Here is a 26,357-nt window from a genome sequence, read left to right on the forward strand (position 1 = left end):
GATAAATCCTGTCTAAACAGCTGCTGCCAGTGGCCCTGCCAGGGTACCTTTCCCTTGGTAAGGGTGAGGCTATTGTGCTCAGCTGTGAGCAGGTTCCCAAAACATCAGCACTGCAGAGTCACCTGCAGCTCATCACATCCTGGATCTCACCTCAGCATCACTCCCTGTGGATGGCCCTGCCCTCCCTATCAGCCCCACATCCCTCACAGGGCGGGGGGAGACCTGGCGCTGTCACAGCCAGTGCTGGGAGGAAGGGCTGAACAATTGCTGCTTGTCAGTCAGTCTGTCTCCTCTTCCTGTAGAAAAGGGCACATTATCAGCCGTCCACAAATCATCTGGGGAACAGCACTGCTGAAAAACTGAGTCATGTGATACAGATTTGCTTTAGCCCCACCGTGGCCTGGCAATGCTGAGCGCCTGGGTACTTGCAATGTTTCTATCCTAGCTGCTTGCAGTGGCTGTAATCTTGTCCCTTAGCTTGGGCAGCACATGTTTGGAGGTAAGAATGTGAAAGGAATCAGCTTCACTGCTGTGGAGCTGGAAATGTGCTCCCCTCTGTGGCACTGCTTACCCTCTCCCTCCTGTCAGCTTACAGCATAATGTTCTGGGCAGGGGGATGGCTTTGGCACTGCTAGGGAGAAGCAGAGAGCAGAGGATGCAGAGCTGGGCTTGAGCCACTCCCTGGATCTGAGCACTTCAGGAGGCTGATGGGTACATGGCAGGGGCTTGTCTTTGCAGGTTTAGCTTCCCTCTAATGCTGCATGGAGAATGTTTTGCCTCCCTTTTCTAATGAGCAACCCATCCATGAGTTGTCTTTGCCTGTCCTCAAGATACAGCTGCTCTTCACAGAGGCAGAGCTCTTTATCCTTTCCCCACCCTTTAGATCCAACAGGCACTGCTGCCCATGAGCTCTAATGAGACAGTCTGTCCTTCAGTCCCCTTCCCTAGGAAGCATGGATATGACTGCTTCAAGACTGAGCCTTCCTTCCATGGAAAACTGGCACTGGGAAAAAACCCTTTCCATTCTGAATCAGGTGGAAGGGAGTGGTGTAAAGACCCTTAATGAAACGGGAAATATCCATCCTTTAATGGAAAGTTTTAAGGAAGTGATGCTGCATGATGCTTGTGGTTCTCCAGATCAGGAAATAAAAAAGATATTCACAGTTGACATCATCAACACATCCATACTTCTGCTGGGGAAAAAAATAGAAAAAAAATAGATCCCGTTTCTGCTGGGATAATTCTGCTGGTGGCTGTGTAGTCCTTGGCCAGTCGCTTTGCTGGAGACCCAGAGCACAGGCCAGAAGGATGGATTTGATAGTCTGATCTCTGTACAAGCTGTAGGAGTCCCTGAGCAAGTGCCTGTGGGAGGTCAACACGGCTTCTTAGAAGGAAAATTTAAATGCTTGCTGTCGCTATAGGACACGAGAAAGCACAACGCGAGCCACCTGCCACTTTGCAAGGTAAAAGAGAAAGTTTATTTTCTGACTCCTACTTTTATACTTTTCCAAAGGTGACAGTGGATTGGAGAGTGAATGGCCACCTCTCCAAAGACATTGGACAAACCACTAGTACATCAAGTCTCTCCACCCCCATGAAGGAATGCAAAACAACACGTTATTTACAGAAACTGTGTGGGAAAGTTTCCCAATAGAATGTAAACTCAAAAGGCTTTAGGAAAACTCAAGAATCAGGGCAACACTTGCAGTGGAAAGCATTGCATCTGGAGCTGTCCCGGGACAAATGTCCCTGCATCTTCTTACATCTGAGGGAGTCCAGCTTCAGCTTCCAAGCATGAGACCACTTTAAACATTTGGGTGCTTAATCTTCCAAGTTCTCGTTGCCTTGAGCTGCATGGAGACTTGGATGGTGTCTGACAGGTTTGAAGAGGAACCAGTGGCAGGCTTGCCTTATTCTTTCTAACAGTGTTTCTCCTTGACATTTTCACAGCAAGGTGTAAAAAACCCCTTCTGTAACTTTACATTAAGTGTGAGGGCTGGAAAGAGAGAGCAGTGCTGGCAGCCCTGGGATGTGAGACGGTGGTGGGGTCATGGGTCCCTCTTGCCCTCCTCTAAAACAACAGGCTCAGACTGCTCTCAGGTGCTCAGCTTTGCAGCAGAGGATGCTGTGTGAGGGAAGAAGACTTTCAGATTGAATGGGTGCAATTTTGGAGGGCAGATCTAACTACCTGGGGAATAGCATGGGATTAATTCAATTCCTGCAAGTAGCCAGTGTATGTATGGTGAGGCATATTCTCTGACACAGGACTGAGGAAAGAGCCAAAGAAATTTCTGGGTTGCTTTCTTAGGTAATTGAAATTAGGACACTTCTGGTGGTTCACCCAAGGCACTGGGGATGTGGTTTTGTCTCTCTGCACAGCCGTGTGAGCAGTCACACGATCCTGTGTCCACTTGACTCACCAGAGTGATGCTGGTAGAAACAAAAGGAGCTTTGGGAGATGGTAAGCAGCGTGGTTTGAAGTCTGGGTGATATCCTGTGCAGGGGTATGGAGAGAAAGGCAGCCTGTGAAGCACTGGCTGTTCTGGTAGGCTGGGTGCCTCCAGACAGAAGACAAGCATGGTGAGATCCCTTGGGTGGGTAGTAGATCCTGTGCTGTGATCCAGACCTGCCCAGACTTGAGGTGGCTGCTCTTCAGGCTGCCCTCCCTGACGTCCCTGTGCCTGTTCTTGCTCTCTTTCCAGGCACACCTTCTGGCAGTATCGTCGTGAGAACCCCCAAACCAAAGTGGGGGAGCCCCCTCCTGATGGGCTGCCAGGCTTCAACAGTGGTGTTCTGCTCCTGAACCTGGAAGCCATGAGGCAATCCAAGCTCTACAACCAGCTGCTGGAGCCCACCATGGTGCAGAAGCTGACGGAGAAGTACCACTTCAAGGGCCACCTTGGGGACCAGGATTTCTTCACTATGGTGGGGATGGAGCATCCAGAGCTTTTCCATGTGCTTGACTGCACGTGGAACCGGCAGCTTTGCACGTGGTGGAGGGACCATGGCTACAGTGACGTGTTTGACCAGTACTTCCAGTGTGAGGGGGAGGTCAGAATTTACCATGGAAACTGCAACACCCCGATCCCTGAAGACTAAGGCACCCACTGCCTCCAGGGGCAGCTCTGACTGCAGCAAGGCCTGCAAAGCCATAGTGGCACTAACAATCCCTCAGGAAGGGTGACCAGCTCTGATCCAGCATGATCCAGGGGAATCTAGGATCCCAAGAGCATTCAGTATCCCATTGCCTGTAGCCTCACCCTCAAGAGGAAGGGCAGTTCAGTTCTTGGAATAGAACCTCCACAGCCCCTGTATCCAGGGCTCAGCTCCTGGCTCTGCTTGGCCAAGTCCATGGTGCCAAGTCTAAGTTCATCTGTGCCTCAGCTGCTGGGGCATGGGAACAGCCTAGGGGCCATCAGAGACTGCTGCTTTTGTACAAGGCAGGGTCCAGCTCCCTGAGTGCTGTGCAGCTTTGCCTTGTCTGATGGTTGGCAGGAATCCCCAGCGGGCAGTTGGTTTCATTTGTCACTCCTTGGTGGCCCATTTCTGCACCTCATGCAGAGAATTGGTCTGGTCCCTCTGGAAAGCAGATGCTGTCCTCAGGTCATCTTACTTTTGAAGCATTCCAGAAAGGCGAAAGGGCTTTAAAGACTGAAAAGCTGCTTTAAATTGGGTTACTTACAAACAAAAATTGAATGCTAGATAAGCTTTAAAGCCTTCTGTTGGTTCTTATTAGCAATAAAAGCTTTACTGCCCTATGTTGTCCTAGAAGTGTTCAGTGAGTGTGTAGCAATAGGTTCATTTTTCTAGCTTTGCCTTTAATCTTTCATACAAGAATAAAGCTGCAGATATCAGACACACTTGGCTGTTTTTCTGTGGCACAACTGAAGTCCTGTGCAATAGGAGGTTTCCTGCACTTACCATGTTTAAAAAAGTAGCTGATGTGTATCTGCTGGGCAGTTGAGTGTGGTGACCCACATAGTTTATCCCACATCTGTCCCATGTGAATGATGCAAATAAACAAGCTGGATTTTTAAAGATGATCACCACCATAGCCAGGGTTGGTTTGGAGGGAGCTGGGAGCTGCCTGTGCTGTGAATGAGTGAGCTTCAGGCTGAGCACGCTGTTCCTTGAATAAATGCTGCCTCAGTGAGCCTGGCTGGGGGGTGAGCTCCTGCACAGGTCTGTGTCAGGGATGTGCACGGCTCGTTAACCACCTCCAGCCCATGGCTCATTACCCACCCCCAGCCCAGCCCAGCCCAGCTTGTTTTACACTGTGTGTGCATCTGCGTGATGTGCACATGCAAGAGAGAGGCGTGGGGACCTGATTGTGGCTTAGCCTAATAACAGAACACACCATATATGTGGCATGAGTGTCCTGGGCTCCTTCTCCCTTGCCCATGAATGAGTTTACTGGGGGAGAGGCTCTCCTCCCTCAAATTGATGTGCAGAGACAGCAGGCTGCGGTATGGGCTGCATCCTGAACCCTGCCCTCTCTGTTGTGCTGAACCAATCCATGTCCGAGTAGCACAAAACCTTGTCTTCAAGTATTTTCTCATCCCCAGGGAAGGAACAGCAAAGAAGTGATTAAAGGTAAGGGAAAGATGCAGTACGTTGCTATGTTAGACTCACATTTTCACCAAAAAACCAAGGTGATCCAGCCTCGCTGTGCAAGGCAAGGCAGCCAGCCTTGCTGGAGGCTGCAGCGGGGCAGGTGGTGCATTGTGATGATGCACCCTGAAGGATGAGGAGGGTTACTGGTGCTCACCGGTCAGGGCACACTGATGGCACCGGTGACACATGGGTCATCACATGCTAGGGCAGGACCTTGCCATCAGTTTGGAAATGGCCCTGCTGGAAATACAGGCCAGGCTGCTTGTGTCACCAGCGCTGGGGAGGGGTGGGGTGGTGAGCAAACATGGCTTTTACTGGGGACTGAGCTGCTCTGGGGTGGCTGTGGGTGTCAGAGCTGGCCCAAAAGGACCATGATGTGTGCTGCAGGGTGGCATCTTGGGAGACAAGGCTATGTGGGGCCAGGTGCCCTCCCTGCCCCACAGCCATCCCTGCAGCTGGGCCAGGCATTGTGCCACTCTACCTGCAGCCAGGGGATGCTCTCTGTAGGGTCGGGAGCACTTCTCCCTCTCTGTGGAGTCCCAGAGTCTATGTGGGGGAACATCTACATGCGGCCACTATCACCCCAGGCTGAAACCTTTTGCTTAGGTATTTTTCCAAAAATAATTTTTTTTTTTTTTTTTTTTTTTTTGGTTCAAAATCAGAGTCCACTGGGAAACTCACTGCATTTTTTCCCCGCTAGGAAAAGCGTAGTTAAATGAAACATTTAATTATTTAATTGAGGTTTATTGGTTTTCCCTAGGCAGCGCAGGCCCGTCCGAGCAGCGCAGTGCCCGGGGCCGTGACTGAGCCCCGGGCACTGCTCGGAACTATTTATAGAGCCCATTTATAGAGCCCGCACGTAGCCCGAGCCCTGCTCTGTGTAATTATCTCCCCTTCACGCCCCGCTGATTGCCGGCACTAATGAGCTCAGCTGCGGGGAGCCCGTGGCAGCCTGGCAGCAGGGTGAGCTCTGGGGAGAAGCAGAGCTTGCAGCCATCCCTGAGGGCTCCGCCTGCCCAGGAGCCCTCACCCCACAGGCGGCTCCTGCACCGAGTGCCCGGTCGGCTGCATTTCCTTCCGTTCCTGGAAGAACTGGGACTCCCCTTCCCAACCCTTCTTTGCCCACCCTCCTGCTGCAGCTCATCCTCAGACAGGTGCTGCTCCAGGCACACAAATTTACACCTGAGCATCCCCTCCTGGTCCTGTGATGCTGGCCCAAGGCCAGGACAGCCAGTACTTAGCAGCTGTCAGTTCCATCATGGGAAAGATGCCCAGAAACCATTAAACAGCACCAGTTTGCCCCTGGGCACTGGGGATTTGCTGTGGTGACCCTGAGGCAGCAGCACTGGGACTGACAGGCAGCTCCTCATCAACAGGGGGCTGGTACCATGTCCTTGGGCCAGCACTGGTCCCCTGCCTAGCAAAGGGCATCTGCAGACTCCAGAGGCTGCTTATGGGTTGCCTGGAGCCCCTCTGGAGATGCAGCAGGCTAAAGGCAGCCCTTGGTGTGTGGCAAGTGGGGGCACGCTGCTGTGACACGCAGCAGTGGGGGGACACAGCTGTGGGGAGCAGGACACCAGTCCCAGTAGCACAGGCTGGTGACAAGGGATGGGGCTCATTGCAGCCATGGGAGAGCTGCAGTGGGCCCAGCCAGGGTCTCTGCAAGGACATGGTGGGCTTTATCTTCAGGTTACTCAGCCCAGAGCGCCTCCATCACATATTCCTGCTCCTTGTCTTCTCACCTGCTGGCTCACAGCAAAGTGCTGCTCATGTCAAGAGCCCCATGTTTTTCCAGGGTGGAGAAGGAGACCGGCGAGCAAAGAGGTCTCCTTTGTAGAAGATCAGACTTTAGAAATATCTCTTTAGCTTAAGCTTTGGGGGAAAATTCAGTTTCTTATGTTATTCAGCATTCATAAGAAATTGCATATACAGAAAACAGTGTTCATGATTTTCTGCCCAGCTTTGCTTCCAGCCCTGTCCTGGAGCTGCATGAGATTTTTGCTCTCCTCTCCTGTGTTTCGTAACACCATCAGTGTTTATTCTCTTACTCATTTGTACTTCTTTCCCATTTGAAATAATCAATTGTTAGTATAAACTCACCTAGGGAGCAATTACTGTGAGCCTAACCCAAACAGGCACCGGGGTGCTCCATTAAGAAATATCACTGCCCTCCCTCTCCACAGATCCCAGAGGATCCAGTATTTACTTTTCAGCTCTGCTATTCATACTGAGCGCACTTCAGTCAGCGTGCCAAGAATAACACAAAGCCTAACAACGGGCTTCAGCGCTAAGATGGAGTTCCTGGCTTTACAAACCAAAAAAATAAAAAGCCAACCTATTATTTTGCCTTTGCTGAGAAATGCCGGGCAGCAGCAGAGCAGGCAGGCGCCAGAACCACCCCTCAGCCTTCAACAGAGCCATGGGCAGCGTGAAATCTGTTCTGAGGGACACAGAAAAAGGCAAAAAAAAAATAGAGCGGTAAGCCTGGGACACGGGTCAGCAACTGCCTGCTTTTCCTTTTAATACGGATTTTATTAGCTTGCTGCAATGTTTTGTGAGCGTTTCCTCAAAAGCTTTGCAGAGCCATGGAGGGACACATTCCCCAGCACCTGTAGATATTTCAGCCAGGTTTTCAGTAGCTCTATCTCTGACCATCACGAGCCTCTGCAGATTTAATTTCTAATTGCAAAGAAATTGCTGCCCGGTCCTGTAGCCTTTGCATTGCCAGCAGGGTTTGCTTTGTCCAGTTCTCCTCTGGAAATTATTTATCCACTAATCAGCTGCTAACAAGGGAAGCACTTGGAGCAAATTACCTTCCTGAGGTATTTCATGGGCATTAGCTGTATTGTACCGAAAGTCTCAGTGTTAATTTAGACAATTTGCCTACCTGAAGAAAAAGCTGTAACAAAGCAGAGCCTGGAGCTGCCAGAATGAGCCAAGGGTCTGGACCTGCAGGAGACTTTGCCATTGCCCACCAAAGAGGGAACTCTCAGCCATTTGTGGGGGGTTTCTGAGAGCCAGATGTGTTTTTCCTGGGGCAGATGTTGCCCCTGTGGCAGGTAGAAAACCATGCCCTGGGGTTCCAAATCCCCTCAGAACAGATGGGCACCTTTGAGCTCTTTTCCTGGCTCACTCCTGATGGATTTGGCTCCGTGCAGCCCTGGCAGGGTGCTTGTCTTGGAGTCTTCACCAGCACAGCTCCAGTGCCAGCTTCTCCTCCTACTCCTGGTCAGCTATCATTTAGCAAAAATTTGTGACCCTGCTGGGGACAATCCTGAAGCTGTGCAAGCCACAGGCTGCCAGCAGAGCCCTGTTCTCAGAAGGCACTGCATGAACTATCTCCATTTATCACCTGCAGACCTCTTGCTCTTAGTGCATTCTGCAGCTGTTGAAATGTTTGTGGCCTTTGTCACAACACATCCCCTCCTTAGAGCTGGTCAGGATAAAGGGACATGTTCAGGTCCTAAGGACAGGATCAGTTTAGGGAATAAATCATTGGTGGGTTCTCTGTGGCACATGGGCCTCTAGGCAATGTGTCAGAAAAGAAAAAGGTGTAATTTTTTTTCCCTACATGCTTTTTCCTTTCAAATTCATTTCTTTTCTGTGCTGGAGGACTTCTCTGGTTACGTTGGGAACACAGCAAAGACATCTCCTTCTAGCATAATGCACTGAGCTCAAGGGAGAGGGGAGTTTTATACAGAATGCTTAAAAACCAGCAGCAGGAGGGAAAAAATATGAGATTGGTCCCTCAGCTGTGGAATAGGGGCATGGAGAGCTGGCCAGGTAAAGGATGCTCAGCTGACCTGACAGGCCCTATGGTCCTGCAATAAAAACCATTATCTGGAAAACAGAGTATAATGGTGCCATGGCAGAACCTACCACTGATGCTGAGCTGTTCAGGAGAGGGAAATGTAGAGCCAATGTGAAGAACTGCAGAAAATGTGGCTGATATGGAGCAGTAGCTAATAAAATGGGAGGAAAACTCATCACTGGTAGATGCTGGGTAGTGCAGATGTAGAAGGCCATAACCCAAGGGTACAGAGAAGAGCTGAGGAGAGCAGGAAGGTGATCTGGGAGGCAGCACATTCCCCAATTCCTCTCCTTGCTGAAGCCAAGCACCCACCTGGGAGGGAGACCAGGATGGGATCTCCCTCCTTGCTCTCATGCCCAGCCATGCCCCAGTGGGCTCAGCAGGAGCACCCACTGCAGCAGGGCAGGGGAACGCTGGTGCAGAGCAGGCAGGTGGGCTGCATGGCCAAAATGCCAGGCTGTGCTCTGCCTGACTGTGTCCTGCAGGCTGCACTCACAGAGCCACAGCTCTGGCCTTGAACCACCCTTGGTCTGTGCTCCATCAGCCCCCTGGAGCTGGGACAGGTGCAGCAGCTCTGGGGAATCACCAGGGATTAAAGCAGCCTTCGGGTTATGGAGGAGGGTGGTGCAGCTGAGGAGAATCAGCAGCGTTCACACCCTCTCCTGGGAACAAAGGAAACCTTGCAATACTGCAGGATCTGTGCTCAGCAGTTTGGGGAACTCTTCGTGCTACAGAAAAGCAAAGGTGTCCAGTAGCAATTTTTGCTCAGTAATTGGAATAGACATAAAGATGTTATGGCATTGTAAACCACTGCACTCTGCATAAGGGAAACAGCAGTGCCTGGAGTCCAGCAGGGCTGGAGTGTATTCCAGTTACATAATGGGAATTCTCTGCAACACCTATGCAGAAGGCAAGGAGGATGCCAGCACTGTGCCAGTGTCAACAGAGAAGGCTGTCAACCCCAAGTTAGCAGCCTGATTCCCAAGTTAGGCAAAAAAAAAAAAAGGATGGGAAAACTGGCGTAAGATTCACCAGACAGTAAATTTTCCAGGTCAAAAAGATGCAGGAACAGATCTAAAAGAAAATTCCATGTGGTGGAAAAGAAACTGGAAGCCAGCAAACCTGCCTGTGCTGACACACCTCAGTGTTTCACATTTTTAAAGCAGCCAATGTTGCAAAAATAGGAAATAGAAGTCAGCATTATTAAAGCAAATGTAATGAAATATCCTATCATGAGTCATTTACTTTTAAACCTCAAATATTTTTCAGCAGATGCCACTAAATTTCTTTCACCAGTCATTGCTCTGGTGAAGTTTTACCAGCAAGTAAAAAAGAGGATATAAAATGCAGTGTTTCATCCTCTCCTTCCCTGAAGAGCTGTGTATAATAGGCTGCATTATCAGATAATCATAATAAGGGAAGATTTTAAATAATGCTAGGCTGACTAGCGAGTGTCAAGGCAGTCATACATTTGTCATAAAAACACAGTACCAGATTTTTAATGAGTAAATGTGTCAGGTGGATTTGGGCTGGTAGCATCACGTACAAATCCTGAAAAATGACTCTCTGGTCTCCAGTATGAAGTTACTGCTGTTTGCAGCTCCTCCTTGCCCAGGAGTTTCTGCAGTCTGTGCTCAGCCAAGCCTCCCTGCAAAGGGACCACATTGTCCTGATTCTAGGAGTGAAAAAGAAGCAGAGGCTGAGAAAACACTGTCCAACATGAGGCCTAGAAGTATTTCAAGATTTTCTGGCTGTCCTTTCAGCTTCTAATCCCAAAAGTCCCAGACTAGAGGGTACGGGAGGCTGACCTGGAACCACTGTCCAGAGGTGATGTGGGTCTTTCTCCCAGTGTCACTTCCCCATCCCTCACAGGGGAGTGATGCCCATCTTGCTCTGGTGGTTTGGGCAGCTCAGCAGGAACCCAGAGCACCCTGCACAGGCTGGGAAGGATGTGGTGCAGGATGCTGGAGACTGCCTGTAGCAGCAGCAGGTAGGTGCACATGGGTGCCCAGAGTGGCATGGGAGGGTGGCAGAGCATGTGTGGGGGAAACCTCCTGCAGCCAGAATTCCTCCTGGAGGAGCAGCAACACTAGAAAGCGAAGTCGCCCTGTCCCCAGAGTCATATCTAGGGCAGGACATGGAGTCTGAAGTGCCACCGTGCTCAGCAGAGCAGGAGGGCTGTGGGTGGACATGAATTAAATATAATGGTCTGGGCTGCATTTACCCTTCTCAAAATAACTTTGCTTTTTGTGGAACCATTGTCAGAAAACCACAATTGATACTGTCCTAGTGCTCAAGCCCTTTATAGCTACTTGTAGAATAGCAACCTTCTGGTACTGCCAGAGCAGGGTGGACCTGCCCAGAGCTAAATCAGTGCTGTGGCCAGCAGCAGGGCTGGGCTGAAGGAGGGGATGCTTGTGGCTGACCCACACAGGCCCAGGGAAGGCATTTGTCCTGTGGGGCCCACACTGCAGACACCCTCTGTGGCTGTCAGCTGTGGGAGGGCACCGGGATGTTAGTGACACCCTGGGGTCCCAGCACTGCCACCAGCCTGCCCAGAGCACACTGCCCATCACATGGGCATGCACCAAGCTCTCAGAGTTCTTCCTACACACCATCTGGGCTCAGACTGGAAGACACAGTAAGGTGCATGCTAATTTCTCCAAATTCCAGAAGCGGGGAGAGCAGCTGAGCTCATGCATTTTGCTTGCAGAAGCTCCCTGGGACTGGCATGATGCTGTGGAGGAGGCCCCTGGCAGAGTGCTGTGCTCTGCTGCTGTCCAGTTTTAGTTAAGAGCCCAGTTTGCCTGCTTTTTTCTAATTTCTCCCTTAGATGTCACAGTCTTTTGCATAAGGAAGATCAAATTGTGATATTTTTAACCATCCTTGTGAAAAAATATGTATGGTGCATTGTGAGGAAAGCTGAGTCATGTATAGAGCCAAGAGGCTCATCTTGGCAGGGGAGGATGCAGGTGCTGGCCCCAGGAGAGGGGAGCCTTTGCCCTGGACACCTGCTTTGTATGGTACCAAGAGAGCTGCAAGGCCAGGTGAGACAGCACTTATGCTGAAATGATGGATCGTGCTGAAAAACACCAAGGGCAAACGATGAGGAGCTGGTGGTGCACAGGAGTGATCCAAGGTGGCACACGCAGGGCTCAGCAGCAGGGGCTGGGTGCAGTGGGCACTGAAGGGAGGAGCTGCTACCCCACAGCCTCATGAGCCTCCCTGGGCAGGGGCACAGGAGCTGCTCCTGCCTCGCTGGCTTTGGAGCTCTGTGGAGCTCTGCTGGGTGAATGGGTCTGGGCTAAGGGTGATCCAAAGGCTGCTCTGCTTCCCCCTCCCCAGCCCCTGGAGTGTGCCCAGCGCAGGGGCTGGGCAGCAGCACCAGTGGGATTCCAGCACTGGCAGCTTCTCTGCCCAGTCCCACCATCCCTGCCCTTGCACACGAGGAAATGTCTGAGCTGGGAATCGTGCCCAGGTCATTGCCAGTGACAAAGCACACAGATAACTGGCTTGTCAGGGCACACCTCTGCTTTGCCACGCTCTCAGAGCTGAAAAAATGAATTCTCTCCTGTAATCACAAAATTCTTTTGATGATGAGAAAAGGCTATTGAAAATTTTTGTTGCATAACCTTCAAGATCAAATGATGATTTATTCAGAATGTGCTTTGTGGTGTTACACAGTATACAGGCTCAGCAATTAGCTGGAAGCAAATATTCCTCCTCATTTTCTGTGACTGTGTCATTAGGATAGCATTTCAGCAGTTCAACATTGTCATTATCAGCTGCAAATATTGCTGAAGTTCAAACTATTTACTTGCAGTTTACTTTTTATATTATCAGATATTGTTAATTCAGTTTCATTTCTGCCTTGGAAATAATCAGGCAATGGTTTTTTCTCCTTGCAAACTGCTGTAACAAACAAGCATTGGAAATATGTTGTTATTTCTACAGCTCAAAGTATCAATGGCAAGGAAAACGACCCTTCCAAGCAAATCTTTAATAGTTTATTTTCTGGATGAAAGAAGATCCAAGGTATTGTATTTAATGCACATAGCTTCTATCTGTTGCTCATCTCTGGTGTCTCCTACACCCTTGTGGGAACACAGCCGTACCCAGCAGTGATAGAAAACCAGGCTCCCTGTTACCTTCCAGCCCCTGGATAAACCTCTGCAACAGTCTGGGGGGAGGGCTGGGGGAGGGGGATTTGGTGGAGACAGATACCTGTTTTTCCATAGTTATGGATAAACATGGATCACTGCCATTGTATTTCCCTGTTCAGTGAGGCAGGAAAACTGCCAGCAGGGTTTGTGCTGGGTTTGTGAGCAAGGGTTTGGGCTTCCCAGCCCAACTCCCCCCTGAGTGGAAGGTCTCTGTGCTGTTTGGGATGGCTCTCCTGCAGCTCCTCTGCTTGCACCAGTTTTGTCCTTGGTCAAACAAAGCAAAGTACAGCAGAGGGGTCCCCCACAATTTCATTCTTTTGCCTGTGACTGGAATAGAGTGGGGAAGGCTGTGGGGTTGCTTCCTGTCCCTCTGCAATGTCCCATTGCAGGACAGAGATGTGGATCACAGCTGTCCCATAGCCCTTGCAAACAACCAGAGGGTGTTTTACTGGTTTAGGAGGAAATTTGATCTCAGGACTCAGCTCATTCCCAGCCCTCTGGCGCCAGTGCCAAGCCTGTGGGACCTCTCTGAGTGCCCCTGTTAGAAAAGGGAGTGGGTGGGCTCCTGGTTCCCTGGAACATCTCCCGGGAAGGTCCATGATGCCCTCCTGGCCTGGGGGTGCTTCTTGCTGGGGAATGCTGCAAACCAGGATGAGAAGATGCTGGGGAGGTCCTCAGGACTGGAGACCCCTTCTCCTGGAGCTGGGCTTCTCAGGGTTCTGTGGATGAGGAGGAGGGAAGCATCCCCCCTTATTAAGAGTCCCCACGTCCTCCCCTCCCCTCTAGGCTAACAGCACATCGTGTTCCACAGGGTACAGTGGGACAGCAAAAGTGCTTCCCTGGCTGATCTGGAAGCTGTAATTTTCAAGCAACATGAAATTTGTATGTGTGGGAGAGCATTGCATGATCTGAGTTTGATGGGGAAGAAATGCTTTCAGATAGGGCAAAGATCTTTAGTCAAAGGCCTTTGATAGATATAAAGATTGGGGAGAGCAGAATGAACAGTGATAAATGTTTCTCACAGAAAGGACAGTTAATCTTGGAGGCCTCAGATATCTTTCTTCCTTCCTTCAGACTGAAGCCAGGTGAAATACCTGCCAACAGTGTTGTCTTTAAAGCCTTGAGAGCCTGAGAGGAAACTCAAAACCTGCTGCTGATTGTAATAAGTCCAGTAAACAATTTCATCCCTGAAGAAACACTTGCCATGTGTTTTGCACAGAAGGCTTTGCACTGAGAGTCTGTGAGTATAAATCAACATGTAAAATAGATCAAGAAGTGATGTTTATTCTGCCTGCCCAGGTGAAAGCCCTAAGCTTTGGCCATTCCTTGCTCCCAGACCTTGTTTCAGCCAGGGCTCCTCTTCTCCACTGTTTATTCCACATTAGGAGAACATCAGTTGGGCTTTCTGCATGGATTTATATTCACACCTTGTGAACCTCTGCCTCCAAGGGAAAAGCAATAGTGTGGAAGACAATTTCTACTGTCAGCTTATGCACTTGCCAGGAGGAGGCAGGAATTACCTCCAGTCATTATTGGTCATGCTCATAATCCAAGAGGCTCTTTCAAGATGTGGTGGGACACAGGCTTTTTGCACATTAAATGTTAAAAGCTAGTGTCAGCTTTCACAGTAATTTAAAGCTGGCACTCCTACCTGCCTTGCTCTTGCTTCCAAAGGGCACCTTCATCTTTCTTGGAGGCTTATCTTTAGCAGACATCATAAACAAAAGCCTTTCAACACCCTCACCATCAGACCAGCTTCATTCAATAGCTGGCCAAAAATGTCAGGTGTCCCTTTTGTCTGGGTGGTGGAACATTTGGCTGAGGGGAGCCAGTGTCTGAGGGAGGGCAAGTGCATGTGGGTGCAAGTTTGTACATGGGTGTGTGGGTATGTGAGGTTCCTCATGCCACCCTCTCCAGCCTCTGAATCCTGGGCAGTGTCACACAGGAGGGTGAGAAGGTGCTTTTCCTGGCATACAGGCACAGGGGGCTGTGCTGAAGACCAGGAACATGGATGTTTGTTCCATGTTTTGGTGGGAGATAAGCTGAGGCAGGAGCCTCAGAACAGAGCTGCAGGTGATTTGGGGAAAAATAATTAAAAAGAAAGATTAAAACTGGGGAGGGAGGTGCTGGTTGTTACTAAGCACAGGGCAAGGAGAAGCTCACATGCAGCTGTTGCCCAGCTGTCTTAGTGCACCTTGGAGGAGCTTTTTTGAATATTGTGGACTTTGTTTTCCTCCAGCATGTGAAGTGCTGATTCAAGGTGAAACACAGATGGACGTTTGGCTGTGTTTTTTCAAACCCAGTGGAGATGAAAAGAGAGCCATGCTTCAGCAGCAGAGCTCTTTCAGCCCTGGCACTGGTGTAACCCCTTCTCCCCAAGAATCCACACCCTTAACCAAGGTGTCCCGACCTCCCCCTTCCCAGAGAACAGCCACCCTGACCTCTGTGCTGGGCCCTTCCTGGCAATCAGCAAGCTCCAAGTTAATCAACACCTCCTGGCAGAGCTCTGCCACAGCCGGGAAGAATGACTGTGCTCTTGATCCGGTGCTGGGAAGCAGCAGGAGCCCCGGCCAAGAGGGCACCTCGCAGAGTAGGCTCCCTGCCTGCTGGGGTGGCATGTCCCAGCTCCCTGAGAGCAGGGCCCTAGGGAAGGAGGCCCTCGTGGTCTGCAGCACATGTGCTTCTCGCAGGTACACTCTGGGGAGCAGGATTGCTACATGGCTTCTGAGAAGAGATTAACAGCCATGACCACTCTTGCATAATGCCACAGTCTGACTTCCAGTGCTGCTGAGCTCCTCCACTGGAAAGAGGAGACACAGAAACTGGGCTGTGGGCCAGTCTGTGCCCTGCTGCTCGTGAAGCAAAAGCCTTCTGCCCTTTGACTTTCAAAATACAGCACCCTCCTGCTCCCCCAGGATCACCCCCCCCCTTCATGCCTGTCAGTGCTGCTCTTGGCTTTGCTGGAGATGGACATGTTGAGATAGGACAGGTGCATCTGCCCCTGCTGTGCTGTCCCACTGGCTTCATGGTGTGGGCACCTTGTGGCCACACACTGCCCAGTGTCCTCTGCAAAACCCATTGCTCAGCTGATATTCCCCAGGTGGCAAATAACTGTCCTGTGTTCCCTGGGTGGGTGTGTGGCTTCCCCCTCTTTGCTTTGCCTGTCTGCCTGTGGCTCACAGCTGGGAGGTGCCTCAGCCCCAGCTGGCTCACTGGTGGGGTGTTGGGGAGGTTTGCCAGCTCCAGTGCCCAGTCTCCAGTGGGACAGGGATGCAGGGGATGCTGCAGACTCACTGCAGCCACAGAGCTTCTCTGGAGCTGGTCAGTGCCAGCAGCAGCCCATGGATCAGTATCTGGCATTGCCATGATAACCATGCCATGGCATGCTTGTGACACCTTCACTGGAGTGAGTGAGCATTGCTGCACCACTGAGGGATGGTTTGCAGCAGCACTGAACCACCAGGGGAGAGGCAGCCACTGGCAGAGGCTGTTTAGGAGGGGTGTGCTGAGACTGGGATGGGGGAAAAACAGGAAAGGCAGCTGCCTGCTGGAAGGGATTAGATACAGCTCTGAATGTGGAGTAAGGATTACAGGCAGCCCAGCCTGCCAAGCAATGCTTATTGGGAGAACTGAGGAGGAAACAGGAGTATGAATTAAATAATTGCCCAGCAATTAATTTCTGAGCACTACCTCTGCTGCTGAAGGACTCTTGCACTATTCTCACAGGCTGGACACAGAGGCCAGCACAGCCTATGCCCAGTTCCTTCAGCATCACACCCAGGTACTTCAGAGTGATTTACAAGGAGCTGTCACATCACCAGCGAGAGAAACAACTGAAAATGATGTTCCACCACGCTCCTTAGGGTGAGCTGTAAGTAATTACTCCAATTACACTCCAAATTACAGGGAAGCCAGTGGCCTCCACACAAGGACAGATTGCAGAATCCATCTTTAATTGTCACTTGGGCTGTGCTCTGCTGCCTCCAGTTTGAAGTATATGTTCATTTCCCTCGTGGGTCTGTAATCACACTGCTTATCATCACCTTTTATCCACTCCTCTATTTCTAGCCTGCATGTCAAAAAAGACAGTATATTAATCAGCCAAGTTTCTTCACTGCTTCTTGTCAGCAGCAAACTGTCTTCTAAAATGGAGCAACCAGTTGCCTTCACCTGGAATTGCCTAGGAGAGGCATCCATCAAAAGCCAGTAAGTGACAAGCCCATGGGGAACATGATTTGTTGCTCCAGATAAATGATGAAGGACAGGGCTTAGCCCGGCAGGGAGAGGCCAGCTGTAAATCCAGATCCCTCCCTGATACTGTTGTTATGTCAATAGTTATGAAAGCCCATCAACAGCTTCTCCCTCTGCCTGCAGCCCCAGTGCATCCCACCAAGCAGGGCTGGCACAAGGACAAGGCCCAAGGCAGGGAGCTGCTCTGTCAGCACAGAATTTGTCCATAGTGAAACTGCAGGGCTGTGTCATGCTGAGCCTACCCACACCTTGGTCACAGCATTGCCAGGGATGGGGAACTCACCCAGGCTTTGTCAGGGTGTTTCAGAAGGTGCTCACACACTGAATCCGTGCCTTATTTCTAACCACAGCCTTCTCTCATCCTTGTCTGCCAAACAGAGGCACTGCCAAACATTTAATCACATCAAAAAGAGCTTTAATAAGCTGGGATCAAGTTAGCCCTTTAACCTCTTTTTCTGGCCTGCACTGACGATGTCCCAGGAATTTCTCTCCGTCTTCTGATCCCTTCATTGGTTTTTGGCTTCTTCTTTGGGCTTTTTCCAGTTTCTCTGCCTCCTGAGATGCTGGCCCTGCACTGGGCTTGGCCCCCAGGGAGGCTGCAGATCCCTCCTGGACAGCTCTGTTCAGTCCCTTCCCTACCAGAGACACCTTTTTTCAGGAGGGACTGTCCCCAGGCACCCATGACACAGTGCCCGGTGCTGTCAGCACAGCCTGCTCCAGGTACCTGTGCCAGGACGGCTTCACCAGGGCCTGGGCAGCTCCCAGCTTCACTGGCAAACCGAGAGGGTGTTAAATAATTATTTAATAAATATTTAACACCGAGAAGGTGTTAAATAATGGAGGGCTGAGCATGAATCCTATGGGAGGCTGACGGAACCCCCTGGCTGAGGGTGGGGCTGTGCTTGCAGTGAGGCTTGGGAGCTCCGCAGAGCCCAATTTCCAATGCAGAGCCCAGATTTCCAATGCAGAGCCTGGATTTCCAAGGCAGAGCCCGGATTTCCAATGCAGAGCCCAGATTTCCAATGCAGAGCCTGGATTTCCAAGGCAGAGCCTGAATTTCCAATGCAGAGCCTGGATTTCCAAGGCAGGGACTCGTCGTGTTCGCTCCGGTCGCTGGGGTTGCCAAAGCCGCTTACATCAGCTCCGTCACCAGCGTGACTGATAGAGACAATCGCAAGAACAGAGATATGCCAAGACCTCTTTTTCATAAAACGGTGCTAATTGACACTAATGATAATTCCCCATTTCAAACCTTTATCAACCAAATCCGGCTGGGCCGTTCCAGCCCTCGACACAGGACTGATGTCAGCTGGAGCGGCCTGGGACATCCTGTTTACTCCATGGAGGTACGGGCAGTGTGCCAGCGCTGGGACCCCAGGGGAAGTCCCAGGGACCCACAGGAGCTAATCAGGTGCTCCTTTCCCAGCTCCTTTTTACGCTCACCGATGTGTCAGACCTGCCGATTTAAACATCTAACCCCGGTAGCTATTGTTTACATCTTCCTGAAGCCCTCGTAGGATGGAAAGTGTTTTATTGTGATTATATTTTATTTTATAGCATGATGTATTGTTTGGCTTTTGCCTCCCAAATGCTGAACAGAAATATTTATCAAATACCTCTCCTTTTCTGGGTTGCTGCCTACATGATTTGTCACCCTCTGTCTTTCTGGTCTGGGCAGAGATTTTTCCTTGTGCTCACCGCTTCCTTCAACAGTCTCGTGATGTTCATGCAGCTTGTCAGACTTATGCCTTTTATTCTGATCTTTATTTTTGCAACTGTCTTTACCCTGAGATGTGCAGACCTGTATCTTGTTCTGGCCACAGTTTTGGGGGTTAGGCTGGCATGTGCTGGGGCAGTTCTTGGCCTCTGCTTTGGGGTGTCTATTTGCACACCCTGTTCTGGACAATGATTTCCAGATTTCCAACCCTCTGGCTGCTCCAGTGGGCTGTGGTGCTCTCCTGCTCTGTGTGGGCACGGACCAGCAGGTGCTGCTCCCCTTGGGCTCTCCAGCCATTGCACCAAGGCAGAGCGGGGGTGGAGGTGGGTGGCTGGGCAGGTTCCTGCAGGGTGGGTGCAGTGGATGCCTTTCATCTCAGGAGGGACAGATAAGCCTTTTGTGTTACCCCCACACACGATTTATAGCACAGGAGCCAACACCCAAAGCACTGGGAGGGGGCTCTCCTGGGAGTGGAAATGTGGGCGCCCTGTGAGACAATGGTCCAAAGGAGCAGCCCCACGAGGCAAGTGGCTCCTCACTGCTGTGCTCTGCAGGGATGGGGTCCCTCCATGCACCCCTCCCGGGCAGCACATTGGCTCTGCTGATGGGATCTTACACAGAAAACAAGTTTGGTTCCAATAGCAATAAGAAGATACAAAGAAACATGCTTTTGAAGGTGTGTACAGCTCCCTCTTTCCCCAAAAGAAGCACAACATGGAGCAGGTTGGTGATTGCCCACAGGGACAGGGGCAGAGCAGGGGACTCTCCCATTTGGCATCTAGGAAGGGTCCTGCCCCTGCTGCAGGAAATAGATGCTGTATTCCTAGTTAGAATAGAAATAGATGCTGTATCCCTAGTTAGAGCAGAAATAGATGCTGTATCCCTAGTTAGAATATCTCTAACACTGCTGGATGCACACGTGTGCATGGCCAAGGCTGAGCTTGTCAGGTGAGCAGCATCTCCCACTACTGTGCTGCAATCCTGAGGATCCCTCCCCAGTAATTACCCTTCCCAAGGGCTCCCAAGCCAGCAGGTGCCCCAGTCATCACAGCAGGCAGGCAAGATACAGCTAGCAATTAATTTCCTCTCTACAAATTATCAAATTACAAACTTGCTTTTTAATTATACACTCTTTGAAGGAGGTCACTGCATGGCTGGGGCACAGTTCTGCCTGTGGATCACCCAAGAGCTGGGTGGCAGCTATTTTAGGTGTCTGGGAATGGTGAGGTCTCCAGCTGGGCTAAATGAAAGCAGCCCTGGGCCATGACCGTGCTGCAGCCCCCTGTACCTGCCCTGCCTGACCACCCTTGCCCTAACAAAGGCATGGGTTACTCTGCATCCCTAATGCCTCTTTGCACTTCCTGAGCCGAGCTGCGAGCAGAAGCAGAGCTTGCTGCAACCCAAGGGCTGCACATCCACAGAGTGGGGACCACATTGTGTGGTAGCCCCAGGCTGTGTGTCCAGCATCACTTGTGTCCCAGCTTGCTGCCCCACATCCCAAAAAGGGTCCCCAGCCCCAGGACATGTCCACAGGGATGCAGGCCCCATGTGAGAGCTCGCGTGCCTGGCTTGCTGTCATCACTCTGGGATTGCTCAGGGGCTGACTCAGTCACAAGAAGGGGGAAGGAAATAGGAAGATGGCCACGGGAAGGACAACATCCCAGAGTACAGAACCACCCCTGCCCTGCATCCACACCCTGGGCAGATGCAATGACAGATGGCTGTAGGTATGAGCAGCACAAAAGGGCTTAACAGAGCTATGATGGAAGGCTGATTCAGCTGGTACAGGGCCTCCTCACAGCTGCACATCAGCTGCCACCTTGGAAGGACAGCTGCATAAGGCTGACAACTCTCCTGGCACCCAGCCCAATCCCATGGCACAGCACATCTGAACTTTGCCCTCACTGGCTTTTGTTATTGGCCATCCACTGGCTGCATGCACCCAGATGCTTCTGGTGAGGCTGTTTAGGTGGTTGCAGGTATTTAGGCTATTTAGGTGGATGCAGGCAGGTACAAATACCCCTCTGCTCATGCTGAAGGGGTGGCTTTTCCTTATGCTTGAGATCTGCAGCAACAGTTGGTTCCTCCAGTTTGCAGTAAGTTTGTCAGTGTCTGATCTATCTCACTGCATTTGCTAATGCTGTTCAAGTGACTTTTATTAGGTGTTACATTTTAGCCATGAGGTGCTATTTGGTCTCTAGTGATGGAACATTCATTTCTTCCTCTGACATGTCTGTGTACACCAACTACACCTAGAACATCTGATCCTTCATACCCTTCACTTTGAAGCCTTGTTTTATTGGTCAGGCAGCTCTCCCCCATTTTTTTGGTGCCAGGAACTTTGTGTGGGCTTGGGCCAGGTCACTGGAGGAGTCACTGGGGGAGAGGGTGCTGGGCAATGTTTCTGTTCTTGGAGATCTCCAAAACTCAAATGTCTTGATCCAGTGTTTGTAACAGTCTTGATGGGAGCAGAAAGTTGGACCAGAAACCTCCAGAGATCTTTTCTAACCTTTATTTTTTTTTCTCTGGGTGCTGTGTCTCGCACAGAGCAGTGATTTGTCAATGACCTCATCACTGCAGGGCAGCCTGGTTGCTTCCATCAGCTGTGCTCCCTAGGTCACGTCCTCAGCCATTGCTTCCTGTACAGAGTCTCATCCTTCACAGCACTTGTGCCCTCAGGTCCCTGCCTGCCCTTGTGCTCACAGTTTCAAGGTGTATTTGGGGCTGTTCCCTGGGTGACTCAGATCACTGGCACTAGCAGCATGTGCTCCTTGCTGTTTATGGCACCACCAGCTTCTGTCATCTGCTTGTCTTACCAGGAAAGACTTTTCTAGTCATTTAGTTAATTGGTTAAAGTATTAAATTATGCAACACCAAGAGCTGATCCCCTTGGAGCTGCTTGTAATAGCCAAATGGCATCTCTAATTCTCTTTTGCCCTTCAGACTTGGTCAGGGCATCTGTTTGTATGCAGTGTTTTTAAGTCATGTCAGATGGCATTAAAAACCCTTGAGGAAAGTGGATTGCAAGGCATCAACCCAGCCTGTCAGGCAGGACAAGCTGTGGTCTTCTTCAGAAATGGACAACAGCTCTGTTTTCCTAACCTCTCTCTCTTGACAATAAGGTTCTTAACTGAGTGCCTTGGCTGTTGGGCTATTGGGAGGATTGGTGGTATTGGGAGATTTCTTGGCCTGTGACTCTTCCAGCTGAGGCCCCCATGCTCTGCTTGTTGCTGGGTCTGCATCCATCCTTCCCACAGCTGCAGGGTCCCACAGGCTGCCTGTGGCAATTGCTTAAAAACATTAATGGGACAAGGAAGTTCCCTCTGGGAACAGCAAAGACTGCTTGCTGCCTGCCATCAGTTCCTGGGCATGCCTTGCTGAGCATCCCTGTCCTGTGACAAGGTCTGGGATAGGCAGTGGTTGTAAGGCTGTTCTGGGGCTCACCAATGGTGGGCATACACAGGGCCACGCTGTGGCATTGGGAGAAGTATCATGAGCAGTGACTGTCCACAGCACCTCTGCTCTGGCCCAGGCATGGTCAGTATCCCCTTCCTGATGGTCCTGTAGCTGGACATGCTTTGCTTGGGTGAAGGCTGGAGGCCCCAGGGATGGGGCAGTGTCACAATTCCTGGGGCTAATAGACTCATTTCCAGGTTAACCAGCTGGATGGGTTGGTGCAGGAGTTGCTGCTGTGCCTGCAAAACTCATGACCCAAACAGGTGACACACGCCTGCCACTCTGGCACGGGGGAGGATGAAGGCTGGAGCTGCCCATCCTGCCACTGGTGGGATAAGAGAGGCAGCTGCCAGCCTGGAGTGTTGGACACCAGTGACATCCCACATGCCAAGGACAGGGAGCTGCAGCTCAGGCTGCACTGGGAGTGCAAGACAGGGCTCCAGGCAGTGCCTGTCCCTGGACAGGCTGAACCTCATCCTCCTGGTGAGGGAAGGAGGAGGAAACACAGTGCACAAGAAGCTTGTCCTGTGGGAGGTGTGGGGCTGCCATGGGGTGCTGGCACCTGGAGCCTCTGTGTGTATTAGCACCTCCAGGGAGATGAGCCCTGGCACCACAGTTCCTGCTGCTCTGCACAGATGTTTTCTGGCCAGTTTAGCCTGCCTGTGGCTGTGAGTGTGTAACCCTGCCCTGGGAGGGTGCTTGGCCAGCAAACACTGGCTGGTTTGGCTCTGCAGCAGCCCACCTTGCAGGTGCTGCCAGTGAGGTTGGGGTGGATTTCACCCACTCACAGCTGCCTTTTTCTTGGGCCTTTGGTCAGCACATAAGGAAGCACTGGAAAAGGAACAGGCTGTCTGGGGAGAGCTCTGCTGATGCACTGGGGTCCTTTGCAGCACCCTGAAGTTAGAGCAGTGTGCCAGGGAGCTGTGCACATACATGGTGCAGGCAGCTGCCATCCCACTGCTCAGACCAAGCTCTGCTTGCACAATTCCTTTCCACTGTGTGCTCAAGCATAGGGCTGTCTCAGACTGTTCCAAACTCTAAAAGCTTTCTCTAAAGTAGTGGCTGTTTGTGGGGTTGCACTTCTTGTCTCTCCTCCCTGGCAGCTCAAATACCCAGAAGAATAAGCTGCACAAGGACGGCCCCAATCTCGATGTAACATGATAAATTATGTAACACAATGTCACAGTTATGTATTTCTGAAAGAGAAGTAGGGCAGGGAGCTGCCAGAGACGGCTCCACTCTCTGGTGAGCAACACCCACGAGCTGCTGCTGAATGAACCGTGAGCTGGTGGGGTCACCTCCCTCCACATCCTTAATGCCACAGTTCACTGCTGAATCGGTAGGAGCTTTCAAGACCCGTTTTTTATTCCTTCAGAGGCATGGTGTGTGTGTGTAAACCCTAACAAAGGGAATAAGCAGGTAGTTTGTGCAGCCAGCAGCACATTGCTTGATGCTTGCACAGCCTCTTGGCAGCTCTCAGCAAATTGTTTAACCAGGGCCCTGTGCTGGGTCAGGCCAGAGCTTTCAGAATCCTCTGACCACTGCATTTGCAGAGCCTTTCTTTGTAGTTTCTGCACCAGTACACTGAGCACTCGTGCTTCATCTTCCTCCCTGCGCTGGGGGAAGAGTAAATGCATTGTGATCTTTGCAGAGCTTGTCAGAAGCGGGCAGGGAAAGGCAGAGACTGAACGAAGTCGATTGGTTTGGGCAATCCAGAGCCTGCAGGAAGAGTCAGCAGCCTGTGTTTCATCTCCGCTTCCTCTGCTCCAAACACAGATGGGAAAAACAGGAGGGGGAGGGAGCAGAGGCAAAGATAAAGTGAGAGACAGGAGTGAGATCTGCTACTGCAGTAACAGTGTTGTTGGAGCAAGCGAAATATTTTAGAGCAAAACTGTGGCTGGGTTTTTGGCCATGCTGTACTGATTGTCTTGATCTGAGGGACTGGAGTCAATTGCAAATTAAATAATTAAAATTTTCTTTTTCTTCCTCTTAGGGTAAGGAATGAGATCCCTGGCTGGTGGTGGGCTGGCAGGGAAGCTGTGCTCCTGTGGTTGGTTGCCTGGGTAGCTCTAGAGGTGCCAGGCAGCTGTGTGAAGGTGTCTGAAGAAAGTGGAGCCCAGAGCACACTGCAGCTGTCTGGTGTCCCTGCCAGCAGTGACATCCTCCATGGTCTGCGTGTCTGTGTAATGGACCACAGAAAGTGTACTGCACAAAAGTGTCTGAGGTGAGAAAGAAACCAGTATCTGCCCTGGGAGAAATCAGGGGACTGAATTTCCTCTCCTTATTCCCAAGAACAGAGAAATTCTTTCCCAGCAACTCTGATCTGAATTTTGTGGGTCATTTTGGACCCACCCAGGCCATTAACATCCATGCCACTGTCCCTGGGAGCCGAGGTCTGGGTCACGCGTGTGTTTATGGGGCAGGAGGAGCAGCACTGAGCACAGCACACAAGCACACACACCATCTCATGCCTCCCCCATGGCCCCTGCATGTCTGGAGAGGAGGAAATCCTGCCAGAGCTCACCGGATGCAGAGGGGAATGACCCAGGCCTCCAACAGACATGACCTGTTCCCATCCCACCGAGGCCCAGGGCTCTGCCATGCACATGATGCCAGTGGAATAGCGGGGGCACTCATGTGTGTGGGTATGTAGGATCAAGTTCTGAGAGCATTTGCTCGGGGGGAGGAACCTGAGCCATGCTGCTACTTTTCTGAGTCCTCCAAAAAGTTCTCCAGGTAAAGCAGGAAGGCAGGATGTGACAGTTCCAATGTCAGACTGCAGCAGGAGGAGGCAGCAGCTTTCAAAAATAACCTTTGCAAGGTCATCCCTGAGCAAGGCGGAGCACCAGTGGTGGGCTTGAGCACTTTTCTGCAATTCAGCTCAAAAAGACTGGAACTTGCCTTTTCTTTATGGGAAGGAAAGCATGTGATGACAGGTCCCAAGAGCTTTTATTTTGAAGCCAAATGCTTAGAGTGCATGAAGACAGCAAAAGCATTTTCCTTCAGGCGATACAAATCAAATAAATGGAGACAGTGCACTGCAGTTCAGTGCAGGCAGCAGCCAGCACAGGCTGCACTCACAGCTCAGCATCGCGGGGGCATCTCTGACAGAAGGTGCCCAGGACTGGCACTGACAGTGGTCCCTCCGCCCCAGACATCTCCTCCCCACGGGGAGCCGTGTCTCTGCCCTGGTGTGACTTTGCTGGAGCTTTTGCAGTGGGGTTTTTCTGCCTTCCTGTTAAAGCTGGGTGTGTGAAGCTGTCTGTAGAGCTTAGCTGAACTGTACAGACCCAGCTTCAGGAGAAGCTGTCTGGTTTAATAGACTCTCTGTTCAATGTTGCAGAGCTGAGTGGTGTTCCAATGGGAATAGATGTAATTTTTTATTGTCCCTATGCAAGAGGGATTAGCATTAGGATGGGTAGCTGCCCCATTCTTCCCACTCCCATTTGCTGTGATAAAATAGTCCAGGCTGCCCTGTACAAGAAAGTAGCTGCCAGGAAGGGACCTGTCCTCATGGGCTGGGTTTTGCAGGGTACTCTGAGCACTGTGAAGATGAGGAGCAAAGCCCAAAAGATGATGCTGGGACTCTGCAGAACTGCCCCAGGCAGGCACGTATGCGTGTCCCTGGGTGGAGGTGGGCTGGAGAGGGACAGCTGCCTGGTGAGACCCAGAGAACTGCCAAGGGACCAGCAAGCAGCACTGGGACCATGTGCACCAGTGCTTGTGGTGGGGAGAGGCTGTGTGCTGGCCCCATCCTGGCAGAGGAGCCATGCAGACAGGTTTTTGGGAGCGTGTGACTGTGCCTTGGGAGTAAGTGAATGCTGGATGCAGTTAGCTCACCTTTGCTGCATTAACGTCTGCTAAACAAATGATTCTGTGTGAAAATTGAATAGCAAGCAGCACTAAAGGAAGAAATGAGCCAGTGAATTTTATAACAGCTCTAGAACCCTTATCCTCTCATTAATGGGTTTTACAGCCATCAAAAGCAAGCCATGTTCCTGAAAATAAAACATTTTCTTCACAAACAGCCCTTTAGGTGTTGCAGGCTACTCAAGAGCTGGGGCTTGTTTCTAATTAAAATAATAATTCCCTTCACTTACGTGGTTTGTGGCTTGACTACCTGCCACAGCTGCAAGCTGGAGCAGTTCAGTGGAGACCAGCAGGTCTTTTTTAATCCTCCTGGATGAGGGGGACTGGAGCCCCACCCTCACATTGGTTTGGAGTACTTACCCCAATCTATCCCCATTGAGCAGAAGGTGCTGTGCAGCACAGATGCTCAGTCTTGCTTTCCCTGTCACTCTGGCGAGGAGTTAGTGCTTTGTTTATCCACATCACAAACAGTGCA

General features: G+C 51.0%; 1 protein-coding gene across 4 annotated transcripts in view; it reads left to right on the forward strand.

The window, feature by feature from the left end:
• XXYLT1 (xyloside xylosyltransferase 1) overlaps positions 1 to 26,357 on the forward strand; it is a 91,644-nt gene that overhangs the window by 28,387 nt on the left and 36,900 nt on the right. For 3 of the 4 annotated variants that reach the window (XM_072933419.1, XM_030279965.4, XM_072933420.1), the window contains one exon: positions 2,703 to 3,858. The exons of the other annotated variant lie outside the window; for it this stretch is intronic. In XM_072933419.1, the coding sequence (XP_072789520.1) occupies positions 2,703 to 3,099 (397 nt within the window). In that variant the 3' untranslated portion in view covers positions 3,100 to 3,858. Of the gene's footprint in view, positions 1 to 2,702; positions 3,859 to 26,357 lie in introns of those variants that run through there. 4 annotated transcript variants of the gene reach the window in all.

The sequence above is a fragment of the Taeniopygia guttata genome, chromosome 9, assembly GCF_048771995.1.
Source record: "Taeniopygia guttata chromosome 9, bTaeGut7.mat, whole genome shotgun sequence".
In the NCBI taxonomy this organism is placed as follows: Eukaryota; Metazoa; Chordata; class Aves; order Passeriformes; family Estrildidae; genus Taeniopygia; species Taeniopygia guttata.